Here is a 27,755-nt window from a genome sequence, read left to right as displayed (position 1 = left end):
AGATCAAGCAATCGACCCAAGGAATTTTTCACATGGTTGACTTGAGACAGGGACAGGTCAAGCAAGCCGTCAACAAAGTCATGTCGTGATATGGGCACTAGGTTACTAGACTCGTTTACCAAACAGTTGCTGGCAAATTGAAGTCACCAAGAACTATCATACGATCTTTATCTGATAGCGAGGAAGAAACAGCAGTTAAAGCGGACAAATGCTGCTCATAAATAGAGATAATTTCCAGTTCCGGTTGAACTTGGACTGTGAAGTGTTCCGACGTGAAGACAGAGTCCACTGGAATCAGAACATCTCGTGCACATCGAGAAAAACTGTCCTCGGAACTAAGAATGTCTGGCTTTAACCAGGTTTCAGTAAACACAATAACGTGGGAAGCAAATGCAACACTATCCCGGAAAAGAATGCTGAGCTTACTACGTAAGCCTCTAACATTCTGATACGTTACTAAAAGAGAAGTTAGTTTTTTGGAAAGGTGGAAGCAAGACGGGAAGTTGAGGAAGAGGAAGTTGAGGTTAAGGGTGGCACACTGGAAACATTTCTAAGGGTTATGGGGGGCCCATTCTTCTTCTTAGCCTTAAACTCCTTCACCACCAAATGCTCCGGCCAAAATTTGGCGGAGCAAATGGTGTCAAATTGAGTTGGGGAGATGCTTATCTTAAACGAGGCTATCTCCCTGGCATAAGAGAAGTTAAATTTCTCCACCTTTAAACTGTAGCAAGGTAATAATTAGTGAGGCATTCAACTAGTATTTAAAATAGCATACAGCGCGCATTGGTATTTACCGCACCATCGATACACTCGGCGGGAAATACCAATAGTGAGATATCGGATAAGAAACATCGATAATAGAGTAAGTGCACTTTGTAAATGGCGATTGTGGGAGACAGACGCGCAGCTAATAAAAAAGAGTTATATCAAATCGCCGGGCTTGTGTTTTTATACCTAGACAGTTCACCCACGCACCGATGTTGGTCACTACAATTCCCGGGTTAGACGGCCTACAATTTCAGAAGTGGGATAGGATCAACCGCCGCCAGTGAAAAATAGCGAAAATTTTTCTTTTCTCGTCCGTCGAAGACGCCATTGCTGGAAAAAAAAACATGTCGGACTTGGTCGGCACGGAGGAGTTCTCGGCCGCCCAGCTGCGCGGATGGCTGGAGTCCCTCAATCTACCAAAAGGTGGAAGCAAAGACTTAACGAAATACCAGTAGAGCTGCGGGGACAGGGACCACCGGCAGCCGAAACATGCGAGAACGAGAGGGAAGATGAGGCAGCCGCAGATCAAGACTCGCCGAAGAGCGAACGCAAAGAGAAGAACGAAAAACACCGCAAGCGCCTGGGCACAACAACAACCACGGCGAATATCGAGCAGAGGTTGAAATGTTAAAATTGCAATTCGAGCTGCTGAAGCTGCAGAGCGAGAGGGAGAAGGAAGGGAGAGGAGAGAACACAACACCAGCCGCCAACAATGACGCTGGCGTCATGTTGCTAAATGCCGCCAAAGACATGTTGCCAACATATCATGGCAACATTTCTGGAAACAACGATGACGTCACAACTTGGATCGCGCAGTTTAAGGCCATCGCCAAATTTAAAATTGTAAGTGACATTTGCAAGGAGAAGGAGAGTGAGACGAAAAACGAGTGTGAAATAAAAAATGAGTGTTTAGGAGAAAATGAGTGTTTAGAAGAAAATGAGTGTGAAATAAAAAATGAGTGTTTAGGAGAAAATGAGTGTTTATAGGAAAATGAGTGTGAAATAAAAAATGAGTGTTTAGAAAAAAATGAGTGTGGAATAGAGAATGAGCGTTTAGGAGAATATGAGTGTGAAGTAAAAGATGAGGGTGGTAAAGAGAACGAGCATGAAGTAGAAAGTGAAGGCAAGGTAGAAAATGAGTGTTCTGCAATGGTTGAGTGTCTGGAAGACAGCGATACCTGCGAGAGCGTAAAAGCCAATTTCAAACGAACTACTAAGCCAGTATCCGGACAAAGAAAACGTTTGGGAGTTGAAAGTAGGGACAGAATGTAGCCAAGAACTCGCAGGACGACTTAAATACATGTTTAGGACAGCGTATGTAAACGCAGAAAGACCAAACTTACCACAAACCAAGTGGGAAATGAAGTTGAATTTCGAACACGAAAAACCGTTTCATTGCCCACCTAGAAGACTGTCGTATAGCGAAAAAGTTATGGTGAGAAATTTCGACAGTCATATAGGGGTGTCTAAAAAGCTTATCCCGAAGTTCAAAGGACCTTATAAGATATCAAAGGTGTTAAAAAATGATAGGTATTTGCTAGAAGATGTAGAGGGGTTTCAACAATCAAGGATCCCGTATAAAGGAGTTTGGGCGGTGGCAAATATGAAGCCGTGGATTGAAAATGGTAATAATGCAAATGTCACAGGGAATCAAAATGAAGAAAATGATTGTAATACGTAAACTGAGAATGTTAAGAGTAAACCACACCCAACTGTAATAAATCAACCTATCTAGAAACTAACTTAAATGTAAGGAGTTCAGGAGCACTCCGGTCAGGATGGCCGAATTGTAGCAAGGTAATAATTAGTGAGGCATTCAACTAGTATTTAAAATAGCATACAGCGCGCATTGGTATTTACCGCACCATCGATACACTCGGCGGGAAATACCAATAGTGAGATATCGGATAAGAAACATCGATAATAGAGTAAGTGCACTTTGTAAATGGCGATTGTGGGAGACAGACGCGCAGCTAATAAAAAAGAGTTATATCAAATCGCCGGGCTTGTGTTTTTATACCTAGACAGTTCACCCACGCACCGATGTTGGTCACTACAATTCCCGGGTTAGACGGCCTACAAAACCCACGGCTTTTATTTTGCTTTGAATAAAAGCAATTACATCATTAGATGTGAGGTCAGGGGCCAGCCGTGAAACAAAAACTTGTCGTTTTGGTGGGACTCCCACCAGTAGTTTAGTCACCACAGGCAAAGCACCTGTGGTGGCAATATCCGGAGGTCCGGATATAAAATGTCGTTGCTCTAGCTCTTATAGTCTTTGAGCACTAGGCGCTGATAGGGACGGACAGACAGACAGGGCTCAATCGATTCGGCGATTGATGCTGATCAAGAATATATATACTTTATGGGGTAGGAAACGATTCCTTCTAAACGTTACATACATCCATTTTCACCACAAATCTAATATACCCCTATACTCATTTTGAGTATCGGGTATAAACACTTATAATTTAAAGTCAAGTAGAGCACAAGTGTTTGTGTCGATCTGTCCGTTCTCAGTGTCCATAAACAAAAACAGACAAACTCGATTTGCACAGTCATTTTTGGACTTGCTAGAAGTTTGATTGGATTGAACTTGGCGCTTCGTTGGATATCTTTATGTGATGTTATCACACGTTACTGTTGCTATTGATTCTTAGTTCCTGGTGGCCCGCTAGACTACTACATCGATTCGATGTTGCTGTTATTGCTGGTATTCTTCTAAGCCTTACACGCCTAAGAAGACGGCGTTTCTTACTTAAGTTTACTTAATTGCTCAAAAAAACTCGTCCTGCGACGCGGAAAAAGGAAGGGAAGCTAGATACGTTATTCCGGAATATGTTAGAAATGCGGAAAAAAAGGCGACGTATCTTTTGGTATCCAAACTGCCGAGCAAGAAAACGAACATGTCGACGAACATGTCTACGACGAAAGAGAGAGAAGACTAACGCGGTTTTTGTGGCTTTCGTAAGTACGATAAACGGAAATAATCAAAAATGGGTTGTTAACAAGTATAATGAGGGGCATAAATTTCCACACGTTGTATATATCGATAAAATGAGTGCGAATAATGCCAGAAATGCTATCAATTAGATTGAGCTATCCGATCTGCTCCTTAAACTGGGCATACGTGATATCGAGGAGGTTGCTAGAATAGGCTGTGGCAGATGTAAGATTGTATGCGGGTCGGCAGAGTGCGTCAAAGTGATAGTGGAAAACACTGCTTTCGCTGGTCAAGGGTACTCGACCCGAATTTTTTGGCACGTCGTCCAAGAATTCATTTTTGCAATCCCCGGGCACTACTCGGCGGAACGGCTAGCAGAGCTCGTAACCTCGGATATCCCAATTGGGGAGATAGTTTGGATTACAAGAAGAACAGAGCATCGGGGAACGTGTACCTACCGGTAGGGTGAAACTCTGGTTCAGAGGAGAGCAGTTACCAACTAAAATCAATTTCCAGATAGGGATATAAACAAGGGCTATGCGAAGGCATATCGTGAGTTTGGCAGCATAATAGATAGAGTTGACGTTTTCGAGAATACATCTTCGTTTTGCACAAAAATTAGCTCTGAACCCGATTTTTTCAAGGGTTGTACGGCTAACAAGGGGCTCCACGGGGAAAAGAAGGCTTTGAAATCTATTACACGGACGGGTCAGTTACAGATGGGCATTCAAGCGCCTCTTTCCTGCACGATAAAAAATGTCTTTTAGATGGCTATTAAACGCACAAAACCCTTTCCTCGTTGTCCGCCGAGCTGTTTGCTATCCAAAAGGCACTAGACCATTCTATTTATCGACGGACAGCAGACGGGGCTCTCATTCTGCCGAAGAGCATTTGGGTTAACTTTATCGCCTACAGAATCAGAGAAAACATTCAACAAAATCAACATCTAAGAACTGTAGAGGTTCACTACATTCCCGGTCACGCTAAAATCCCCCAAAACACTTCAGTCGACGCAGCAGCCAAATAAGCCCATAGAAGAGGTAAATACACAGTTGTTAAATGGAACCTTAAAGACGCTATGTGTGAAATACACAGAATTTTAAAAGCAGAATGGGAGAGAGAATACTTCGAGTTTGCTAGCGTCAAAAACCGAGGTTATTGCTCGCTTTTCCCTCAATATCGTCCAAACCGTGGTTCAAACTAAACTTAAAGACATTGACGCTACAAGAGTAAACCGAGTACTCCGTGGTAACGCATTTATAGGCACACACTTGCCAAAAATTAATGTAGTTCCTAGTATAAAAAAAAATGTTTAAAAGTATATGACTATGATATAAAATTCAGTCCTTTTCGCAGCACGCACAGATTCGAGTTAAAATTTCAGTCGCACTTCTTCTTTCGCTCTTCCTTTTGATTTCATTTTCGCGCACGTGTTTCGCTTCTGCTGGACAGCGCCGACTTAAAAGTTTTCCACAAACCATGTCCCCCGGGCCATCAATTTCTAGTGAAAACCCGTTTTCCTTACTAGACGATAGCCCAAAAACAAAAACAAAAGCATTACCAAAAACCAAACATAGACATCCCAGAACCACCCGATGTGACAATTGAAAGCCCAAAGTACATTACACTCTCTGCAAAGAACTCCGAAAAACCTATAAACACCGAAAAGCTTATTGGACTATGTGATATCACCTGTAAACTTCATGAATCTCTTAATAACATAAATGGTACCATTTACGCCCCATCTCTAAATATCATTCCGGAAAACGAAATAATAAACGAGCGTTTTCTCTACATACAAATTTAATAAAACAATCGTAGGCAAATCAACTCCAACTGGTGTAGTCTTAGTCACCTTTAAACTTTACACTCCCTCAAGCAAAATTAACATCTGAAGTTAAAGCCAGGGAATACGTGCCTAATCCAATGAAATGCAAAACATCCCAACTCCCAGGCCATACAGCTAAGTATTGCAAAAATACTACCGTTTGCCCCACCTGCAACTTTCCCCCCACCCGAACGCAAAATGTACACGCATCCACTGTGCTAACTGCTTTGAGCAACACCCTGCCAACTCTCCAAGCTCTATAGAGCAGAAAGAAATCCTCACAATAAAAACACCAAATAAATGCAGCATATGTCACGTGTATTACAAAAACAACAATATTTATCTCCCTCTACTTCGTTGTTCAGTTTTGCAGCTGTTACAGCCCCAAAGACAAATGAAAACGCAAAAGAAAACAAACAAAACGTTCAAACCCCGTCTAGTTTTCTCGCGAGTACAGCCCAACGAACGACTTAGAACCAAAACAAACCCGCAAACAAAATCCACAAACTCCGTCTTCATCCCCTAAACCAAACATAAAACCAAAATAAAATATTTAAAACGAGGGGGAATGTTGTGAGTTGATCTTGCGACCGCAACTCTGCATTTATACCCGATACATAGTCAGTATGGTTACATTAAACGACAAAGAGTAAGTGCGAGAGCGACAGAAAATCATTCGGAAAGTGTCGACACGGGCGTTGCGTAGCCACTGCAAATTTCTTTGTTACTTTTGGCTATAAAAATCTGATCAGATCCAGCTATCTGATAGATATGGTTATTCTCTATGATTGTGCGTTTTTAGTTTTCTCGAATGTGCAATATTGTGGATGCAACAGATTTTCGTCCTTTCTGGGGGCGGAAGGGGGTGGGGCGATATATATGGTTCTGGCTATAATAATTATACGATCTGGTTCAGATTTTGTATTCTAGAAGATATAGTCATCCTCTACGATTCTGCGTTTTCTGTTTTCCAGTATCCTTGAAATTATGGATGCCACAGATTTTCCCCCTTTGTGGGGGCGGAAGTGGGCATGGCGAAATTTTGAAATATACTGATAACAGTGACATATCACAGAAGTCTCCATACAAAATTTCGTTGCTCTAGCTTTTATAGTCTTAGGGCTAATAGGGACGGACGGACAGACAGACAGGGCTCAATCGACTCGGCTATTGATGCTGATCAAGAATATATATACTTTATGGGGACGGAAACGCTTCCTTCTGGACGTTACACACAACAGCTTTTATCACAAATCTAATATACCCCAATACTCATTTTGAGTATCGGGTATAAAAACAGCACGACTGAGAATTTCAGTCTTCCCCCTTCCCTATCTCTCGTCCCAACGACAGATTCATCTGTCGTTACTTCGCAGTAACAGCCCAACGCGTTGGGCTCATGTGCTCATGTTTTTGAATATGTTTTTGTGTGTATTCATTTTTGTCGTCCAAAGGTAGAGAATACTTAATTCATTTGCCCGTCTCTTATGGTCAATAACTTTGTGCGAAATTGTGCGAGAAAGTAATGATGTATTATTGTAGTGCGCCGTTTTGCGCCGGTGTGCGCATTTTAATTTATTTGTGGGTGAAGTGGAGTTTACCTATGAAAAGCTGCTCAGTATTTACATTGAATTGGATTTTCGAAGAACTGAAGGCAAAAAAACAAAGCACGGAGAAAAAGGATGAAATCAATAATAAAGTAAGGAGCTTTTATCTAAAAATCCAAAATTTGGCAAAATGCGGGAGAAGCATTTCTAAATAAATGGCATTTGTCCAAGATGGTTATCAAAGTTGAAATCGAATTTATTGTCATCGAATTCCATGACTTCAACATTCAGATTAGTTGAGTTTGTTTTTAAAGTTGCTTATAGAGCTGGAATGGCAAGTTAGAGATAAAAATGAAAAAAAAGGAAATAGCGAAAAAGAAAAAGCTCATACAGGAGAAGATGTGGAGGAATATGGCTCTACATGTCGACAAGCCTAAACAACATGGAAGTGGAAACACCAACGACGGCAATACAATGTATTCTTCTGCTTTTTTTTATCGAGTATCTATCTGACAAAAAGATTGGATGGGAATAAAAAAGACCCATTGCCGAAAGCTGTTATTGAACTTTTAGAAACACCATGTTTTGAAAATATTTTTTATAACAATAATGCTTTCTTAGAAACTGATACTTATTCTGGTATTTGTGAATGTGACGAATCGAATTCCGAAAATGAAAATCCATTTTCAATAGAAATAGATGTAGAAGAAGATTAATAATAAATTCGTTGTAACTTGAAAAACTCAAACATTCATCCCCCTCTAAGTATTAAGTTTAAATGTAAAAATATTAATTTGTAAGAATTTTAATAACATATTCTCTAGCATAATGGACTACGTGTTAAAAATCAATATTAGCGAATCTTTTATTTTATGGGCGTTTGGTGTGGGCGTGGTCGGATCGGTCTAAATTTAAGATATATATATAGTGACATATCCATAATTCCCCACATCCCATACACATTATGTTTATGTACAATTCATCCACCCCATCCACACATGTAACAGGACCCCACTCAAGAATCAATAACTGTTTCTTCCCATACTCCAAGCTAGGGGCCCCCCCCCCCATAATATAAACAATGGACCCCATTGTTTCATCAACATTAGAATCACGCCACTCTCGAGAAATCGATTCTTTAGAATCACGCCACTCATGAGGACCAATCAAAGCTAGACATAAAACCAAGGAGTATCACATTCCTAGCTCCGTCATGTAATGCAACACCGATCGCCAGCAGTGGATGCCTTTCATCAAAGCCGACGCATCCCCAAATATCGATCTAGGCACGTACGCCACCGACACGAAGATACAGCCGAGGAATGCAACGCCCGAAGCCAGAGTCGGGAGTTCCAAGAGAAGGGCTCATGGAAACTAGCCATCAGCAGAGAGATCAGTTCCGTTTGAGACAAGCAGACCCAAAGTCAAGTCGGGGAATTCATTTAAATCTTGTGACATAAAGATATTTAAGTTGTAAAATAAAAGTCTTTTTTAAAAAACTTAAAATGGAGTTGCGGATATTTAACTGGCGCAGTCGGTAAGATTTCGTTTAAAATTAACACCTATATTTCGGTAATGGTCAGCTTGTGTAATTTCTAATTACTGTGATCACGTAATCCCGGAATCGTTAATAAAATTGTGAAATCCGCCAAAGAACCTATGTGTTACGAGCACATACGATTTGCAAAACTAAAATTAAGTGAACTGAAGTAAGCGGAGATAGTGTTCCACCTAGAACAGTGAAACACTAAATACAAAATCAAACGAGGGGGAACGTTGTGAGTTGCTGCGGACACCGCAACTCTACGGTTATACCCGATACTAAGTCAGTATGACAAAGAGTGCGTGCGAGAGAGACAGAAAATCAGTCTGAGCGTGACGTCGGGCGCTGCGTAGCCAATGCAAATTGATTTGTTCCTTTTGGCTACAAAAATTATCTGATCTGATCCAGATTCAGCAATCTGATAGATATGGTCATTATCTATGATTCTGCGTTTTTAGTTTTCTCAAATCTGCAATATTGTGGATGCAACAGATTTTCGTCCTTTGTGGGGGCGGAAGGGGGTGGGGCGAAATTTTGAGATATACGTTTTATAGTGACATCTAACAGAAGTGCGGATACTAAATTTGGTTACTCTAGCTTTAATAGTCTCTGAGATTTGTGAATATCCCCAGATTTGCATCCTTTGCGGGGCGGAAGGGGGTGTGGCGAAATTTTGAAACAAACTCGTCTCGGTCCGATATATTAGGAGTGTGGATACCAAATTTGGTTGCTCTAGCTTTTATAGTCTCTGAGATCTAGGCGCTAATGTTTTACTCTAAGCAAAGCCGCCTATGCTACGTGTGTGTTAGAGAGAGACAGGGCGAGAAAAAATGAAATTGTTTTCTTGATGCTGGCTATAATAATAATACGATCCAATTCAGATTCCGCAGTCTAAAAGATATCGTCATTCTCTACGATTCTGCGTTTTCGGTTTTCTCGTATCTTTAAAATTGTGGATGCCACAGATTTTCGCCCTTTGTGGGGGCGGAAGTGGGCGGGGCAAAGTTTTGAAATATTTTTGGAGCAGTGACATATCACAGAAGTCTGGATCCAAAACATCGTTGCTCTAGCTCTTATAGTCTTTGAGCATTAGGCGCTGAAGGGGACGGACAGACGGACGGACGGACAGACAGACAGGGCTCAATCGACTCGGCTATTGATGCTGATCAAGAATATATATACTTTATAGGGTCGGAAACGATTCCTTCTGGACGTTACACACATCCACTTTTACCACAAATCTAATATACCCCAATACTCATTTTGAGTATCGGGTATAAAAACTTACAAGTGAACCAAAATAAAGTTAAAAACTACTGAAAACAAAACAAAACCCAATCAACACCAACAACATGGCGTTACCACAACTATCATTGTGCGAAATCCACTTGAACCAGGCACTGCTGTCGATCAGACAAATACCTGCCTATGACGGTTCATCTGGACAGCTAAGCTCATTTATCAAACGAATCGAATATGTATGCGGATTATATCCAACTGAAGATCTTCGCCAACAAAGGATCCTATTTGGAGCGACCGAGATCCAACTGTCAGGAGAGGCACAACGCATATCGCAAATGATACAACCCAACACGTGGCTCGAACTGAAGACGGCGCTGATCAACGAGTTCAAAAATCACACACCATATGAAGAACTCTTACGACAACTATACACCACCAGATTCAACGGCAGTCTTCGTAAGTTTATAGAAGAATTAGAGATAAAAGCATTATTAATAAACAATAAGCTAAACTTAGAAAACATACCAGAAAATAATGTCATTTATAAAAACGCTTTGAACAACACAATTAAAGATGTCATTACTCGAAAACTTCCTGACAGAATGTTCATGACCTTAGCAAGAAAAGATATTACCACATTGTCTAATCTTAAGAAGGCAGCACAAGAAGAAGGATTGTACGAAGCTCGTACAACAGATTCAGGTACAAATAAAGATCAATCGAAATCGTCACAATCAATTCGAATGTTGGAAACTATTTTCCAAATTATAATACTACTAACTATCACAATCAAACTCAGAGTTCATCTGGAACAGGTCAGACTAATCGAAAAAATCAAAATCAAAATTCCCAAAATCCTGGATTATACAATGAGTTCAAAAATTCCTTGAATCAAGGTAGCGCTCAGAATCCATTCAATCAGCATATATCTCAAAACCAAGCTAGTGGGAGTGGACCCAACCAACCTACTAAAAGAGGGAGGGAGAGCCAGAGTGGCCAAACGAAGATGGACGTAAATTTTCATCAAGCCGCCTCGGAAGAAACCGAGGAGGACCCTATATAAACATTACCATTAATAAAAGAATATTAAGGTGTATCGCTGACTCGGGATCATCGATCAACATCATGAAAGAAAATTATACAGATTCCGAGATAAAAGACGATAACCTTACGGTCCATACCATCAATGGACCTATCCGTTTAACTAAGAGTATAATGAGGAATGCGAACAAAACATGTCCGTCCGAACAAAAGTTCTACATACATAACTTTTCCGAAAATTATGATATTTTATTAGGAAGAGAATACTTGATGGCAAGTAAAGCCGTCATCGATTACAGAAATGACACTGTAACACTAGGAGCTAGGTCGTACCCAATCATTCAGAGTGGAGAAGCTATTGAAGCCGGCAAGACCGCACAGAAGTGCACTGATCCCTCTACAAAAGAAGAGAAGATCGCACCTAAGTGCCTTGACCCATCTCCAGAGGGAGATCAATACTTCAATACTTGTAATCAATTAAGATTGGAACACTTAAACGACGAAGAGAGGGAAGAGTTAAATAAGGTCTTATATGAGTTTAAGGATGTGCAGTACAGAGAAGGTGACAATTTGACTTTCACAAGTACAATCAAGCACGAAATCAAAACTCAACATGAAGACCCGGTCTACAGACGACCATACAAATATGCCCAGATACATGATCAGGAGGTAAGCCAGCAAATCAAAGATATGATCAGGCAGGGAATAATTCGAAAGTCGAATTTCTTCTTACTGCTCGCCCATATCTATGATTCCGAAGAAGATAGATGCTTCAGGAAAGCAAAAATATCGAATGGTAGTAGACTATAGAAGTCTAAATGAAATAACAGTTAAGGACAAATTCCCAACTCCAAGAATGGATGAAATCCTAGACAAACTAGGTAAATGTCAGTATTTTACGACAATCGATTTAGCAAAAGGTTTCCATCAAATACCCATGGAACCTAGCTCAATCTCCAAAACTGCGTTCTCCACTAAGCATGGACATTACGAGTTCACTCGTATGCCCTTTGGGCTAACCACTGAACCAGCTACCTTCCAAAGATGTATGAACAATCTGCTAGAAGAGTTAATCTTCAAAGATTGCTTTGTATACTTAGATGACATCATTATATTTTCCACTTCATTGGAAGAACACTTGTTGTCACTAAGGAGAGTATTTGGAAAGTTGAGAGACGCCAACTTGAAGCTACAAATGGATAAATGTGAATTCATGAAAAAGGAAACTGAATTCCTAGGTCATGGTGTCACTACTGAAGGAATAGTACCAAATCCAGGCAAAATCTCTGCCATTGTCAAATTTCCAATACCAGAAACGACTAAACAAATAAAGTCATTCTTAGGTCTTTGCGGGTTCTACAGGAACTTCATTCCTAATTTTGCAAACATAGCAAAACCCATGACACTCAAACTAAAGAAAGGAGCTGTCATAGACCCCAAGGAAGAAAAGTACGTCGAGGCATTTGAGAGACTAAAAGTACTCATCACCTCAGACCCTATCCTTGCGTTCCCAGACTTTGACAAAATGTTCACGGTAACAACCGACGCTAGTAACATAGCATTGGGAGCGGTTTTGTCACAAGAACACAAACCGATCTGCTACGCTAGCAGAACCCTAAATGAACATGAAATAAACTATTCAGCCATCAAAAAGGAATTATTAGCGATCGTATGGGCAACCAAGTATTTCCGTTCATACCTGTTCGGTAGAACATTCGAGATAGAAAGCGATCATAAACCCTTGATTTGGTTGAACAACCTCAAAGAGCCAAATATGAAATTACAAAGGTGGAAAATAAAACTGAATGAGTTTGATTTTAAAATGAAATATCTACCAGGCAAAGAAAATCATGTAGCTGATGCCTTATCAAGGGTAAAGATTAATGAAAATCTCCTTGGAGAAGCTTCCACATTGCTATCACGGAAAGACCAATTAACTATTACAATCGGCAAATTGATCTAATAAAAGGCAATGAAGATAAGGTAGAAACAATTCGTTATTTTCACAAGCTAATCATCAAGATCACGTATAAGGAAATGACTAACACCTTAGCGAAGGATATAATAAAGGAATATCTATGCACCAAAAAGAGCGCATTATATTTTCATAACGAAACAGATTTTCCTCCATTCCAAAAAGCCTATTTAGAAATCATTAATTCTAACAATATAACCAAAGCTATTAAATCAAGCACGAAACTCCTAGATATTCAGAATTACGCTGAATTTAAAGAAACCATATTAAAGAATCATAAAGGCTTACTCCATCCAGGGATAGAGAAAACCGTCAATTGGTTTAGGGGAAAATACTATTACCCGGATTATCAAAAACTAATCCAAAACATCATAAACGAATGTCCTACTTGTAATATTGCCAAAACAGAGCATAGAAATACGAAGTTGGCATTCGAAACTACACCGGAAATACTGAACATCAGAGAGAAATACGTCATGGATTTCTATATGGTTGGTAACCAACAGTTCCTATCATGTATTGACGTATACTCGAATTTTGCCACTCTTGTAGGAGTAAAAAGTCGTGACTGGTTAGAAGCAAAAAGAGCCATCATGAAAGTTTTCAACGAGATGGGCAAACCAATTGAAATCAAAGCCGATAAAGATTCAGCTTTTATGTGCACAGCATTGCAAGCATGGCTGAATGCGGAAAACGTCAAAATAGAGATCACTTCCAGCAAAAATGGAATATCTGACGTAGAAAGATTTCATAAAACAGTAAATGAAAAATTAAGAATAATATCTAGCGAGGATAACACAGAAGATAGATTCACGAAGTTTGAATTAATTCTTTATACTTATAATCATAAAACCAAACATAATACCACAAATAGGACACCAGCTGATATATTCATTTATGCAGGCTCACCTGATTATGACACTCAATTAAATAAAAACTGCATAGAGTATGAAGTAGGCGGTAGACGAAAAACATTATGAAGAAAAGAATAGGGGTAGGAAAATAACTCATTATAAATCAAAATTCAAGAAAAAGAAGAAATTTAATAGAAGCAAATATAATAATTCCAGAGAAACCGAGGAAGTTAATGGAATCGGCGAACTTCAACACAATTAAAATCCTCATCTTCCTCATAATTACCATCGTAATGGCACAGGGCCAAAACATAGAAATAAATCCTATAAAATCCCAAAACGGATATATGATATTCAAAACTGGATCGATTCACATACCTATCAATTACGAATACCATTATCTAACTGTTAATGTAACTAAAACCGAAGAACTATACCAAAATTTGTTAAGGCAAGCCACTAAATTCCAGGACATAATCCAAATAAAATATCTAGTAGACAAATTGCAAAGAGAAATGAACGGGCTAAAAATAACCAAAAGAAATAAAAGAGGCCTAATCAATATAGTAGGAAATATCTCTTTGGAACACTAGATCAGGAAGATAAAGTCGATTTGGAACAAAAAATAGAAAATTTAGCCAGCCATAGCATTCAAATGAATGAACTAAATTTGGTAATAGATGCAGTTAATAGCGGAATAAACGTTATAAACAAACTAAATGAAGAAAAAGACAGGAATCAACAAATAGAAATTTTGATATTCAATCTACAACATTTCACAGAATATATCGAAGATATAGAACTAGGTATGCAATTAACTAGGCTCGGTATATTTAATCCAAAATTATTAAAACAAGACTACCTGGAACAAATAAATTCTGAGAAAATACTAAATATAACGAGGTGGAACGTTGTGAGTTGCTGCGGACACCGCAACTCTACGGTTATACCCGATACTAAGTCAGTATGGCTCTCCTCCGGCAGACGCCGCTAATATTTAACGACCCGACAAAGAGTGCGTGCGAGAGAGACAGAAAATCAGTCTGAGCGTGACGTCGGGCGCTGCGTAGCCACTGCAAATTGATTTGTTCCTTTTGGCTATAAAAATGATCTGATCTGATCCAGATTCAGCAATCTGATAGATATGGTCATTATCTATGACTCTGCGTTTTTAGTTTTCTCAAATCTGCAATATTGTGGATGCAACAGATTTTCGTCCTTTGTGGGGGCGGAAGGGGGTGGGGTGAAATTCTGAGATATACGTTTTATAGTGACATCTTAAAGGAGTGTGTGTACCAAATTTGGTTACTCTAGCCTTAATAGTCTCTGAGATTTGTGGTTGCCTCAGATTTTCGTCCTTTGCGGGGGCGGAAGGGGGTGTGGCGAAATTTGGACAGGAAACGGTCAAGGTCCGATATCACAGGAGTGTGGATACCAAATTTGGTTGCTCTGGCTTTTATAGGTTCTGAGATCCTTGAACTCATATTTTGCAATTGGCAAAACCGACCATGAAACCTGTGTGTTAGAGTGAGACAGAGCGAGAAAGAGTGAAATTGTTTTCGTGATTCTGGCTGTAATAATTATACGATTTGGATTAGATTTTGCACTCTAGAAGATATAGTCATCTTCTACGATTCTACGTTTTTAGTTTTCTCGTATCGTCGAAATTGTGGATGCCACAGATTTTCGCTTTTTGTGAGTGCGGAAGTGGGAGGGGCAAAGTTTTGAAACATTCTTGTAACAGTGACATATCACAAAAGTCCGGATTTGAAATGTCGTTGCTCTAGCTCTTGTAGTCTTTGAGCAATAGGCACTGATATGGACGGACCGACGGACAGACAGACAGGGCTCAATTGACTCGGCTATTGAAGCTGATCAAGAATAAAAATACTTTATTAGGTCGGAAACGATTCCTTCAGGACGTTACACACATCCATTTTCACCACAAATCTAATATACCCCAATACTCATTTTGAGTATCGGGTATAAAAACACAAACGCTGTACATAATTGTTTTAAAAAAATACTTAAAGATATTTAGGAGTGGGGAATTTTGTCGGGTGCCAAACTCTCCACAAACAAGTGTAAAATACTGCATCTTTGCAGAAAACACCGCTGCAGGGCGAGAAACAATGATCTTAATTTTCAAAACACGACAATTCAATCTGTAGAACACTTGAAAATTCTTGGAATTGGAATTCTTGTCTACAATTCAGATTACAATTAGAATCCAAACTTAACACTTAGCATCATTAGATTTTTAAACTCAAAATATTCAAACGTCCATGTTAATGCGTTAATATATATCACAAATGCGCAAATACAAATTTAAGAAAAATCCAAACACCATATAATAATGCTCTTTAGCAGAAGCTGACTTTCCGTCCATCAAACATAGGTTGTACGAATCCACAATCAGGCTGCTGCCAAAATTCTCGTCGTCAGCTAACCGGCTACTCAACAAATATTTCATGAGGGACATAAATGCCAAACGTAAACACAAAGTACCCTCAACCATACAACGCTGCGCAATGCTCTGGTAATAGAGCAGTTCTCGTATGCCAGGGAGATAGCTTCATTCAAAATAACTGTCTCCCCAACTGATTTTAACACCATTTGCTCTGCAAAATTTTGGGCAGAGCATTTGGTGGTGAAGGAGTTCAAGGCTAAGAAGAAGAAGGCCCCCTTAACTCTTACAAATCATCCCAATGTGCCATCCTCATCTTTCTCATCTTCGCGTCCTGTTTCCACCCTTCCAAAAAACTAACTTCTCTTTCAGTAACCTATCAGAATGTAAGTACATAGTAACTCAGCATTCTTTTCCGGGATAGTGTTGCATTTGCTTCCCACGTTATTGTATTTACTGAAACCTGGTTAAAGCCGGACATTCTTAGTTCCGAGGTTTTGGCAGGTCGGTACACAACTTTTAGAAAGGACCGTTCGTCTCGACGTGCACGAGGGGTTCTGATTGCAGTGGACTCTATCTTCACGTCGGAACACTTCACAGTCCAGGTTCATAAAGATCTAAACGAGTCTAGTAACCTAGTGCCCATATCACGACATGACTTTGTTGACGGCTTGCTTGACCTATCCCTGTCGCAAGTCAACCATGTGAAAAATTCCTTGGGTCGATTGCTTGATCTGTGCTTTGTATCGGATCCGACCTTAGTGTTGTTAACCCGAGCCCTTCCGCTTACTATACCTGAAGACGCCTACCATCCAACTTTCGAAGTGTCGCTAGATATAGGACCAACTGTATTGGATCGGTCGAGTAGGCCACCTGAACGTTTCCGTTGCTTTCGTAAAGCCAAATTTTAGAAGCTTAATAATCTAATTAGGGATTTTGATTGGTCCGCTTTGTACTTGTGCACTGATGTCATAAAAGGCACAAACATTTTTTACCATGCTCCTGGCGCATTTTTCGATTCTTGTGCCCCCCTTTCTTGTCCGATTAGATCTTGAATACCTCCTTGGTTTACCAAAGAGTTATCCAGCCTAAAAAACATAAAATCAAGACTTTATACAAAATTTCAAGAAGTTGGTTCTCCTACTTCTCACTCTCGCTAAGTAATAGCACGGTCAAACTTTTCACTTCTTAATGCTCAAGGCTATAAGAACTACCTATCTCGATTCAGGATACGTTTTTCTCAGCACCCTAAACAGTTTTACAGCTTCGTAAACAGTAAGCGTAGAATGTCCGCACACCCATCCTCGCTATCATCCTGTAATACGTCGGCAAATAATGATCAGGCAATTGTTCTTTGTTAAATGAATGTTCTTTACTTCATTATCTTCGACTTGTTAAGCCGGTGTTTTCACCGGGTCCAGACAGGGTTCCAGGTTGTGTACTCAGGTACTGCGCCGAGGCACTGTATGGACCCTTGCTTAAAGTATTCACCCAGTCCATTGAATCTTCTTGCTTCCCCCCGATCTGGAAGGAATTGTTTATTATTCCTCCCCATAAAAAGGGTATCAAGTCTGAAGCAAACAATTATAGAGGTATAGCAAAGTTATCCGCCATTCCCAAAATGTTTGAGATGGTCAAGTCACTTATATATCACACTCAGCAGGGATTTATAAGGCGGCGATCAACCACCACGAACTTGTTAGAGTTTACCTCATTCATTATTAAAGGCTTTCAAAGTAACTTACAGACGGATGTTACTTACACCGACTTTAGTAAATCATTCGACTCTGTAAACCACTTCCTTCTAGCGCATAAACTTGACCTTTTAGGGTTTCCGCCCAACCTCCTGAGATGGATGTCTAGCTATCTTTGTTCCAGGTTTCAAAGAGTCCTCTTCAAAAACTCCCTCTCTTCACCAGTAAAGGTTTCTTCGGGGCAGCCATTTAGGCCCTTTATTCTTGGTGGTCAAAGGAATTTGACGACCCCTATATAACAAAGACTCTCTATACCTCGCTTGTTCGACCGATCTTAGAATACGGCTCCTCTGTATGGTGCCCTCAGTACAAAGTACACCAGGACCGTATATAATCAGTACAGAAAATCTTTTTGCTCTTTGCTCTGCGGGGCCTTAACTGGGATGAAGGTGTGAGACTCCCATCTTACTCTTGTTACTGTTATTAGTAAACCTCCCATCCTTAGTTAACCGTATAAAAATATTTGGTTCGATTTTTATGCACAACTTGATCAGAGGTGACATAGACAGCCCTGATCTGTTGAGGCGCATAAACTTCACGATTCCTATCGGACTTACTAGAAATTTTATACCGTTGTTTTGTAGATCGAATTATTCCTTGCATGAACCGTTTAGGGTCTTATGCTCGGATTATAATTCCCTCTACCATATCCACCACTAATTCTCTTTCTCTTATTAAATGACTAATCCTTACACATCTTTCTAGTAATTAGTAATTGTAGTGGGCTTTGTATTTTGAATGCATGCCTAATTATACCCGATACTCAAAATGAGAATTGGGGTATATTAGATTTGTGGTAAAAGTGGATGTGTGTAACGTCCAGAAGAAATCGTTTCCGACCCAATAAAATATATATATTCTTGATCAGCGTCAATAGCCAAGTGGATTGAGCCCTGTCTGTCCGTCTAGTGTTCAAAAACTATAAAAGCTAGAGCAACGATGTTTTGGATCCAGACTTCTGTGATATGTCACTGCTACAAGAATATTTCAAAACTTCGCCCCGCCAACTTCCGCCCAGACGAAGGACGAAAATCTGTGGCATCCACAATTTTAAAAATACGAGAAAACCAAAAACGCAGAATCGTAGAGAATGACCATATCTTTTAGACGCATCTGAATTGGATCGTATTATTATTATAGCCAGCATCAAGAAAACAATTTCACTTTTTCTCGCCCTGTCTCTCTCTAACACACACGTAGCATAGCCGGCTTTGCTTAGAGTAAAACATTAGCGAGCATTAGCTAGAGCAACCAAATTTGGTATCCACACTCCTGTGATATCGGACCTTGACGAGTTTGTTTCAAAATTTCGCCACACCCCCTTCCGCCCCGCAAAGGACGAAAATCTGGGGATATCCACAAATCTCAGAGACTATTAAGGCTAGAGTAACCAAATTTGGTATCCGCACTCCTGTCAAATTTCACTATAAAACGTATATCTCAAAATTTCGCCCCAACGCCTTCCGCCCCCACAAATGACGAAAATCTGTTGCATCCACATACGAGAAAACTAAAAACGCAGAAGCGTAGAGAATGACCGTATCTATGAGACTGCTGAACCGGGATCAGATCGGATCATTTTTATAGCCAAAAGGAACAAATTAATTTGCAGTGGCTACGCAGCGCCTGACGATATGTTCAGACACGTTTTCTGTCTCTCCCGCACGCACACATTGTCGCTCAATGTAGCCATACTGACTATGTATCGGGTATAAATGTACAGTTGCGGTCGCCGCAGCAACTCACAACGTTCCCCCTCGTTCTCTTAGTGTTAGTTTAGTGCTAATTTTCCTCGAATATAAGTTTAATAGCTAACTTTCCTGCATGCTCGCGTAACAGCCTTCTGCTGGTTTCGGACGGGTCACTTGACGGTGCAGCAATTGCATCGCCTCTCGCAAGATGCAGTCATTGCATGTCAACATCCAAGTAAAAAACGAGGGGGAACGTTGTGAGTTGCTGCGGAGACCGCACCTCTACATTTATACCCGATACTTAGTCAGTATGGCTCTCCTTCGGCAGACGCCGCTAATATTAAACGACACGACAAAGAGTGCGTGCGAGAGAGACAGAAAATCAGTCTGAGCGTGACGTCGGGCGCTGCGTAGCCAGTGCAAATTGCTTTGTTTCCTTTGGCTATAAAAACTATCTGATCTGATCCAGATTCCGCAACCTAATAGATATGATCATTATCTATGATTCTGCGATTTTAGTTTTCTCGTATCTTCAAAATTGTGGATGCCACAGATTTTCGTCCTTTGGGGCGGCGGAAGGGGGTGAGGTTTTTGAGATATACGTTTGATAGTGAGATCTAACAGGAGTGCGGATACCAAATTTGGTTACTCTAGCCTTAATAGTCTCTGAGATTTGTGAATATCCCCAGATTTTCGTCCTTTGCGGGGGCGGAAGGGGGTGTGGCGAAATTTTGAAACAAACTCGTCAAGGTCCGATATCTTAGGAGTGTGGATACCAAATAAGCGATAATAATACGAATAAACAATACTCTTAATAATATCTTACATACACAGACCATTTTTTGGTTCTGATTAGCCACTGACACTTTTTCTGTGACCGTTTGATTAAAAATGTCTCTTTAAGTTTTTATTGTGAGACACGATAGTGTGTTCGCTCCCCCGAAAACACGAAACAGAAACCACAAGCGAAGAGACTTGGTCTTTTTCTGTTTTGTCAGTGGCCAGACAGCAAAGAAAACGAGGGGGAAAGTTTTGAGAAATCAGTATGGCTACATTGAGGGTAAAAGAGTGCGTGCGGGAGAGACAGAAAACGTTTCGTCGGGCGTTGCGTAGCCCTTTCAAATTGATTTGTTGCTTTTATCTATAAAAGTCATACGTTCTAATCCAGATTCAACAATCTGGTAGATTTGGTCATTTTTTATAATTGTGCGTTTTTAGTTTTCTCGTATATTCAATATTGTGGATGCCACAGATTTTCGTCTTTTGTGGGCGCGGAAGGGGTTGGGGCGAAATTTTGAAAATAAACCTAAAGGTCCGATATCGAGAAAACTAAAAACGCACAATCATAGAGAATGACCATATCTATCCGGTTGCTGAATCAGGATAAGATTGGATCATTTTTATAGACAAAACGAACAAATCAATTTGCAGTGGCTACGCAGCTCCCGACGTCACGCTCAGACTGATTTTCTGTCTCTCTCGCACGCACTCTTTGTCGTGTCGTTTAATATTAACGGCGTCTGCCGGAGGAGAGCCATACTGACTAAGTATCGGGTATAAATGTAGAGTTGCGGTATCCGCAGCAACTCACAACGTTCCCCCTCGTTTTTGATTTTGCGTTTTCGGTTTTCCCGTAGCACTTGTTTCAGTATGATCTTACAGGAGTCTGCACACACAATTTGGTTGCTCTACCTCCAATACAGCCAGCTCCGGTTTTCACAAAAGTTTTTTCGGTTTACTTTTAAAATCACATAAATTGGTGCTCCCGTTTTCACATTCTGCAAGATTTTTCCGTTTTCAAAACGAAAACATTTTCTTTGACGAAATGGAAAGTAAACGGCATTTTATACAACGAAACGAACCTTAATTGCAAACAGAAAAAAATAGATGACTTATTGATGCATTAACATAAACTTGACACCTATATCAGGGTAATTTATCTTTTGCTTTTTTTATAAATACATTTATATTAACCCAACCTCAAATTTGGCTCGGAAAAAAATTGACAGGGCAACAACAATTTTCGTTTTGGTGCAAACAGCAAAAATATGTGAAAACTGGAGAGCCTTACAACCAAAACAAAACATTTTAGCTGAAAACGTAAATGAAAAACGGAGCCTGCCTGATTATTTCATATTACTATGGTTTGAAGATGCTTTACATGGTAGCAGGTTGGTTCTCTACAAATAATTGATGGTATTATGTTCAAAGAGGACTATTTAAAACTTCTGCAAGCCCAACTTTTTAATTTTCCGGAGAAATTTATTTATCCCGAATTTAAATAACTTTTTAACAAGATAGGAATCCGTAGCAAATTGCGAACAATTTTCGAGAATGGCTGGCTAATCAAAATTTGAAGTTGATGGAGTGGCCTTCTCAAACAACCGAACTTAATCCGATTGAAAACTTATGGTCAATCGTGAAACTACGGCTTGGGATTGGCCATTTAACCTAAGGGCTCGCGCATGCTGTAGCTGAAATCGGAGCTGAAAGCCCAGCTGATTTGAGAGCTTTTTTCACGCAGAATCAGCTGGCAGGTGCGTATATTGTCGGCTGATCTGATAGTTAAAAGCCATTGCCTAACTTTGTCGATCTCCTTAAGTGGCATCAAAAAGTTATCATTATAATTATTATTATTATATTGTTAATTAATTATTACTTCACAGCCCGTACAGTAGCCAGACGGAAGTTTTCTTCGTTTTTTATACCCGATACTCAAAATGAGTATTGGGGTATATTAGATTTGTGGTAAAAGTGGATGTGTGTAACGTCCAGAAGGAATCGTTTCCGACCCCATAAAGTATATATATTCTTGATCAGCATCAATAGCCGAGTCGATTGAGCCATGTCGTCTGTCCGTCCGTCCGTCTGTCCGTCCCCTTCAGCGCCTAATGCTCAAAGACTATAAGAGCCAGAGCAACGATGTTTTGGATCCAGACTTCTGTGATATGTCACTGCTACAAAAATATTTCAAAACATTGCCCCGCCCACTTCCGCCCCCACAAAGGACGAAAATCTGTGGCATCAACAATTTTAAAAATACGAGAAAACCAAAAACGCAGAATCGTAGAGAATGACCATATCTTTTAGACGCATCTGAATTGGATCGTATTATTATTATAGCCAGCATCAAGAAAACAATTTCACTTTTTCTCGCCCTGTCTCTCTCTAACACACACGTAGCATAGGCGGCTTTGCTTAGAGTAAAACATTAGCGCCTAGATCTCAGAGACTATAAAAGCTAGAGCAACCAAATTTGGTATCCACACTCCTAATATATCGGACCGAGACGAGTTTATTTCAAAATTTCGCCACACCCCCTTCCGCCCCCGCAAAGGATGCAAATCTGGGGATATTCACAAATCTCAGAGACTATTAAAGCTAGGGTAACCAAATTTAGTATCCGCACTCCTGTTAGATCTCACTATAAATCGTATATCTCAAAATTTCGCCCCACCCCCTTCCGCCCCCACAAAGGACGAAAATCTGTTGCATCCACAATATTGCAGATTTGAGAAAACTAAAAACGCAGAATCATAGATAATGACCATATCTATCAGATTGCTGAATCTGGATCAGATCAGATCATTTTATAGCCAAAAGGAACAAATCAATTTGCAGTGGCTACGCAGCGCCCGACGTCACGCTCAGGCTGATTTTCTGTCTCTCTCGCACGCACTCTTTGTCGTGTCGTTTAATATTAGCGGAGCTGCCGGAGGAGAGCCATACTGACTTAGTATCGGGTATAACTGTAGAGTTGCGGTGTCCGCAGAAACTCACAACGTTCCCCCTCGTTTTTTTTTTAATTCCGTGTATTTCAACCACATTTCCGTTGTGTATTGTATTAATATTGCTTTTATTTTACGAATTATTAATACATTTTTCAATTGTTAAGTATTTTGTGTAATAATAAACACTGTAATGTCTTTCGTTTACTGTACTTGGGGACATAGTATATTATATTTATTATTGACTTATGAAAATGGTAAATAATAAAACTTGTTTGCCCAATTTATCGCCTTCCAGAAATGATAGAAATAAGACTATTATTCAAATATTTGTAATAGTCCCGCATATTTCCCAGCGCTGGGTTAATCGTAATTTCCCTTAACAATGTTTCGCACTTATGAACCAATACACTTGAACAAAATCAGCAATCAGCTTGCTAAAAAAAACAAAATTTCTTAATTGATCAAACTAAGCTGAGCTGATTTCAGCAAGCTTTTTCAGCTTTCAGCTAAGCTCGGTCTGCAATGTGCGCACTTGCACCGGTGCAGTGTGTTTTTTTTTTCAGAGCTTATAAATAAGCTATCAACTCCGCTTTCAGCTCCAATTTCAGCTACAGTGTGCGTGAGCCCTAAGTGATCTCTGAGGACATGTAGATGCGGAATGCAATCGTATTCCAAAAGATATTCTTGGGAATTTGATAAGAGAGCATTCCAACCCGTATTAAAAAATCAATTTCTAATATGGGTCTATGCACAAAATGCTAATATTATGATTTACTTTAATTTTTATAAAAAGTGAAAAAGTGAGTACATGCGTTTTTTTTTCGCTTTTTATTTTTCATTCTTTAAAAAATTTGTATTTGTTCATGAAATTATTGTTTATTTGTTAAGAATAGAAGTATTTAAATGGGGGAACAAAATTGGTTTGCTTGGCTTTATTCGTTTGGCTGTTATGGGCGGCGAAACTTTTGCTGTATATATTTACACATATGTATGTGTGTATGTATGTATGTCCTATTTATTTCGAACTATTAGTGCTCCGTAATACTCACGTTTTGCCGCGAACATCCACATATTCTCCAACGCGAAAGCGGGAAATATTTAAAGGTGTTCCGGGTGCTAGTGCTCCATCTGGTGAGACCATAAAACGCATGATATTTTTTTTTGGTACGACGCCTGCATCGCGAAATATCCCGCAGTATTCTTTAGTCAGCATGGATGGGTTCGTACTTTCAGCGCCCACGAGGAGACAGCCATACTGGTTCGAATTATGAACACGGCTCAAATTCTTTTGAGGCCGACATTCTTCGTGTGGCATGTACTTAATAACATGGTTATCAGCAATCTGCAACAATGTGGTGCGCACTTTTTTGCCATTTTTAAGCCATAGCGGGTACTGACCAATCTTACGTGCTATTACACCGCAACGCCTAGTGTGCGGGGACCAGGGACGAATGCCATCTTCCGGATCATAGGTCTGGATAAAATTATTGGCATGGGCTTGTATGCTCTTGATAAGCGCTGGAGTACCGTATTTGTCATAAACTAGCTCATTGACAAAATGTTTATTTTCTGCAGTCACAAAATCTTCCGTATTCTTTAAAAGTCAAGAATCAATGTCAAAATGGCTAATAGTAAGTTTTGAGACTTTGCTTACGGTGCGTTCTTTTCGAAGATTCCAGTACGGATTCCTTAAGCGGGGTCGGCTCAAATAGCCCTTACCTCGTACTTGTGGACTAGGAACGATACAGCTGCCAAGCCTAATTAAAAGAAATAGGTTAACATATAGAAAAAGATAAATTGACAGATGTTTCCAACCGGAGCCTCGAGAGCTGAAACACAACACTCTGAATCATGTTACTTATATAACCAACAGCAGCCTGCTTAATAGAGCTGGGCAAAAATCAATTCAAACATCGATATAATCGATTCTTTGGTTTCACCAAAAACCAATCGATTCTTTCGATGTGTATTGTGACGTCTGATAAACCTGCATTACAATTTCCCACAATGAACACGACATATAGTCTCGGCACACTGAGCACATCCCTGTGGAACGGTGGGATTTTTTTTAAAGATGTGAAACTCCGATTTACACTGGAACCATACACCATCTATCAAAAACAACTGATGCCAATAACAAGTTCATAATTTTATTAATATTATTAATTTTTTAATCTGTTGCTGTCTCAAAATGAAGATTAAGCAATTATTTTGGCTGTGGTTCAACAGAAAATATTTTCTTGCACCAACTGATAATGTTACTGCAAATGAATAACAATGATGATGAAGACTATAACCTTGACGAGGATGAGATGCTGGGTATCTTCCCTAAAAAAATAAGCCAGGAATACTAATCAGTCAGTAGAACAGAGGACTTTTTAGAGGCCTTTTGGTGGGGGCCCATTTCTGACAGAAAAACTAGTGGAGCTGCAGGATCCGTAAGGAATTCAGCAACATCTGTAATGAACCTTTTAACCCTTGAACCTTGAACCCTTTTAATATAGTTGTAAAAAAATATATTTAATTTAACTTGCTGTGGTTGTCCCACGGTTTCTGCTCCATATTGTGGACACGCAGAGATCCCAGGAACGAGTTTATAGAAATAATGCCATCCAGATGGAGCACCCCGCTTGGTGAGATTAAATATTTTTGAAACCTGCAAATTATAAAAATATAGTAGGTTTCAAAATTTTTTGACTGGCAAACGCAATATTATTTACTATTAAACTTATCACTGGAATTTTCTGCTGCTTCTTTCATTTTATTTTTATGCTCTATAAGTCTTTTTTTGTTTTTATTGTTGTTGCTGTTTTATGTTTCTTATGTCACAATCATTGCTTATTTTTTCGCAGTAAAATACCCTTTTTCGTTGTGAGTGAAAATTATTTAAAGTTGCATTTGAAAACCATGGGTTGACTACCGCATAGAAACGTGCTGTCTAGAAACATCCAAAATGGATGGTGGACTAAGTGGGAAGTTTTCGGAACGGCAAAAACTTACGGATCATCTGTTCGGGCCAACCGCTGAAGAATAACCGTAACTTTAACATTATTATTGTATGAGCAGAGAGAGCCGCCTATGTTGTAAAACGTTGACGTTCTGCAGAGCTGCTGCGCTCTCCCGTTAAAGGGGCTCTCTGCCGCCGCCACTTCGGCAACTACTTTGATCTGCTGCCGCACACTTCGGCAATCACTTTGATCTAACGCCGTCGTCTATAGTTTAGTTCTATGCTAACCCCTCTGCGCATTGGTTGCATATCGATCTCGCATAAAGTTTATCTGGCAATAGCAAGCAATCGGCTTCCGCTAAGCCACCAAGATTAAATACGAATTATAAAGTTTAACCCAAAATCTCTTTTCATTTTTGAAACACATAGGTGCCAAAAAAGCTTGGCATCTCAAACAGAAACAGAAACAGATGGAGCACCCCCGCTCGGTCCAATTTTATTTTTTTCAATCCTGCAAAGTATAAAAAAATAGTAGGTTTCACAATCTTTTATTTGGCAGAGTCAATAATATTTACCTGTATTTTTTGGTCATGTTCTCGAGCTTTGTCCTTATCTCGCCCCATCCAAGCTCAAGCCCAGCCTCCTTCATGGACTCGGCCATCTCCATGTACACATGTGAATTTTTGCGTGGTCCGCGCAAGTCTTCAATTTTCTCCTGCCATATGTCAATCAGCAGGCACTCAAGCGCGGCACTCCATTTCACCCTGCCGCCTGCTGTTGTTCTCTTGTTTGCTGCATTGTGTAATAATATTATATATTATAAACAATAAAAAACAAATATATCTATTCAACGTACCACTGGAGGAGTTTTCTGGCACTAAATCCATTTTATTAATAAGTTTTTCGAAAATTTGGTCTGCTGTCCTTCCGAGCTGTTCTGTTGTTGTTTTTGTTTTTTGTTAATTTTGTCACAATCATTGTTTATGTTTTCGCAGTGAATACCATTTTTCAATTGTGAATGACAATTATTCAGAGTTGCATTTGAAAACCATCGGCTAACTATCGCATAGAAACGTGCGGTTTAGGAACATCCAAAATGGATGGTGAACTAACTGGGAAATTTTCAGAACGGCAAAACCTTACGGACCATCCCCGAAATGGATGGTGGATGGTGGATGGTCGTCAGTGTGAATAGCCTATTAAAGTGCAAATTCAGTGAGAGTTCGGCTGGAATATTTATAGACAAATTCTGGTACTTTAAGCGTCGAATCTCTCATTCTCTGCGCAGCTGCAGCCGCGGTTCTTGACTTTTCGTGTCTTGCATTCTCGCTCTCGCGTCTATACATCGTCTCTTAAGCGGTATTTCATTTTCCGTTTTTGTGTCGATTTTGCACAACGGTTAACATGGACAACGATCCAAATACAGGCGCGGGCGGAAATATTGTGGTGGCTGATTCCAGACTGAGTCTGTATAAGCGTAAAA

The 27,755-nt window shown here is 39.8% G+C and overlaps 2 protein-coding genes across 2 annotated transcripts in view; both read right to left on the bottom strand.

Moving 5' to 3' along the window:
• Positions 1 to 25,286, bottom strand: part of LOC6903689 (39S ribosomal protein L3, mitochondrial-like) — a 33,823-nt gene extending 8,537 nt beyond the window's left edge. The window contains exons 1-3 of the mRNA XM_033382810.1: positions 25,141 to 25,286; positions 24,980 to 25,082; positions 24,375 to 24,919 (exon numbers count right to left, since the gene is read on the bottom strand). Of these exons, the coding sequence (XP_033238701.1) occupies positions 24,375 to 24,919; positions 24,980 to 25,082; positions 25,141 to 25,178 (686 nt within the window). The 5' untranslated portion in view covers positions 25,179 to 25,286. The remainder of the gene's footprint in view (positions 1 to 24,374; positions 24,920 to 24,979; positions 25,083 to 25,140) is intronic.
• Positions 25,287 to 26,706: 1,420 nt separating this feature from the next.
• Positions 26,707 to 27,289, bottom strand: LOC26533394 (uncharacterized). Its single transcript, XM_033384044.1, has 3 exons — positions 27,129 to 27,289; positions 26,848 to 27,064; positions 26,707 to 26,783 (listed from the first exon to the last, which is right to left on the bottom strand). Exons 1-3 carry the CDS (start codon positions 27,157 to 27,159, stop codon positions 26,723 to 26,725), a joined length of 309 nt encoding a protein of 102 aa, XP_033239935.1. The 5' UTR covers positions 27,160 to 27,289; the 3' UTR covers positions 26,707 to 26,722.
• Positions 27,290 to 27,755: the final 466 nt, after the last annotated feature.

The sequence above is a fragment of the Drosophila pseudoobscura genome, chromosome X, assembly GCF_009870125.1.
Source record: "Drosophila pseudoobscura strain MV-25-SWS-2005 chromosome X, UCI_Dpse_MV25, whole genome shotgun sequence".
Lineage (NCBI taxonomy): Eukaryota > Metazoa > Arthropoda > Insecta > Diptera > Drosophilidae > Drosophila > Drosophila pseudoobscura.
This window is presented reverse-complemented; position numbering and strand designations above follow the sequence as displayed.

What these genes read in the sequence shown, in the direction of transcription:
- LOC26533394 (XM_033384044.1), bottom strand. Translation starts at nt 27,159, where the DNA reads ATGGATTTAGTGCCAGAAAACTCCTCCAGTG. An exon ending in GCCAGAAAACTCCTCCAGTG is followed by an intron (nt 27,065 to 27,128) that starts GTACGTTGAATA and finishes TACACAATGCAG; the next exon opens with CAAACAAGAGAACAACAGCA. An exon ending in AACATGACCAAAAAATACAG is followed by an intron (nt 26,784 to 26,847) that starts GTAAATATTATT and finishes TATACTTTGCAG; the next exon opens with GATTGAAAAAAATAAAATTG.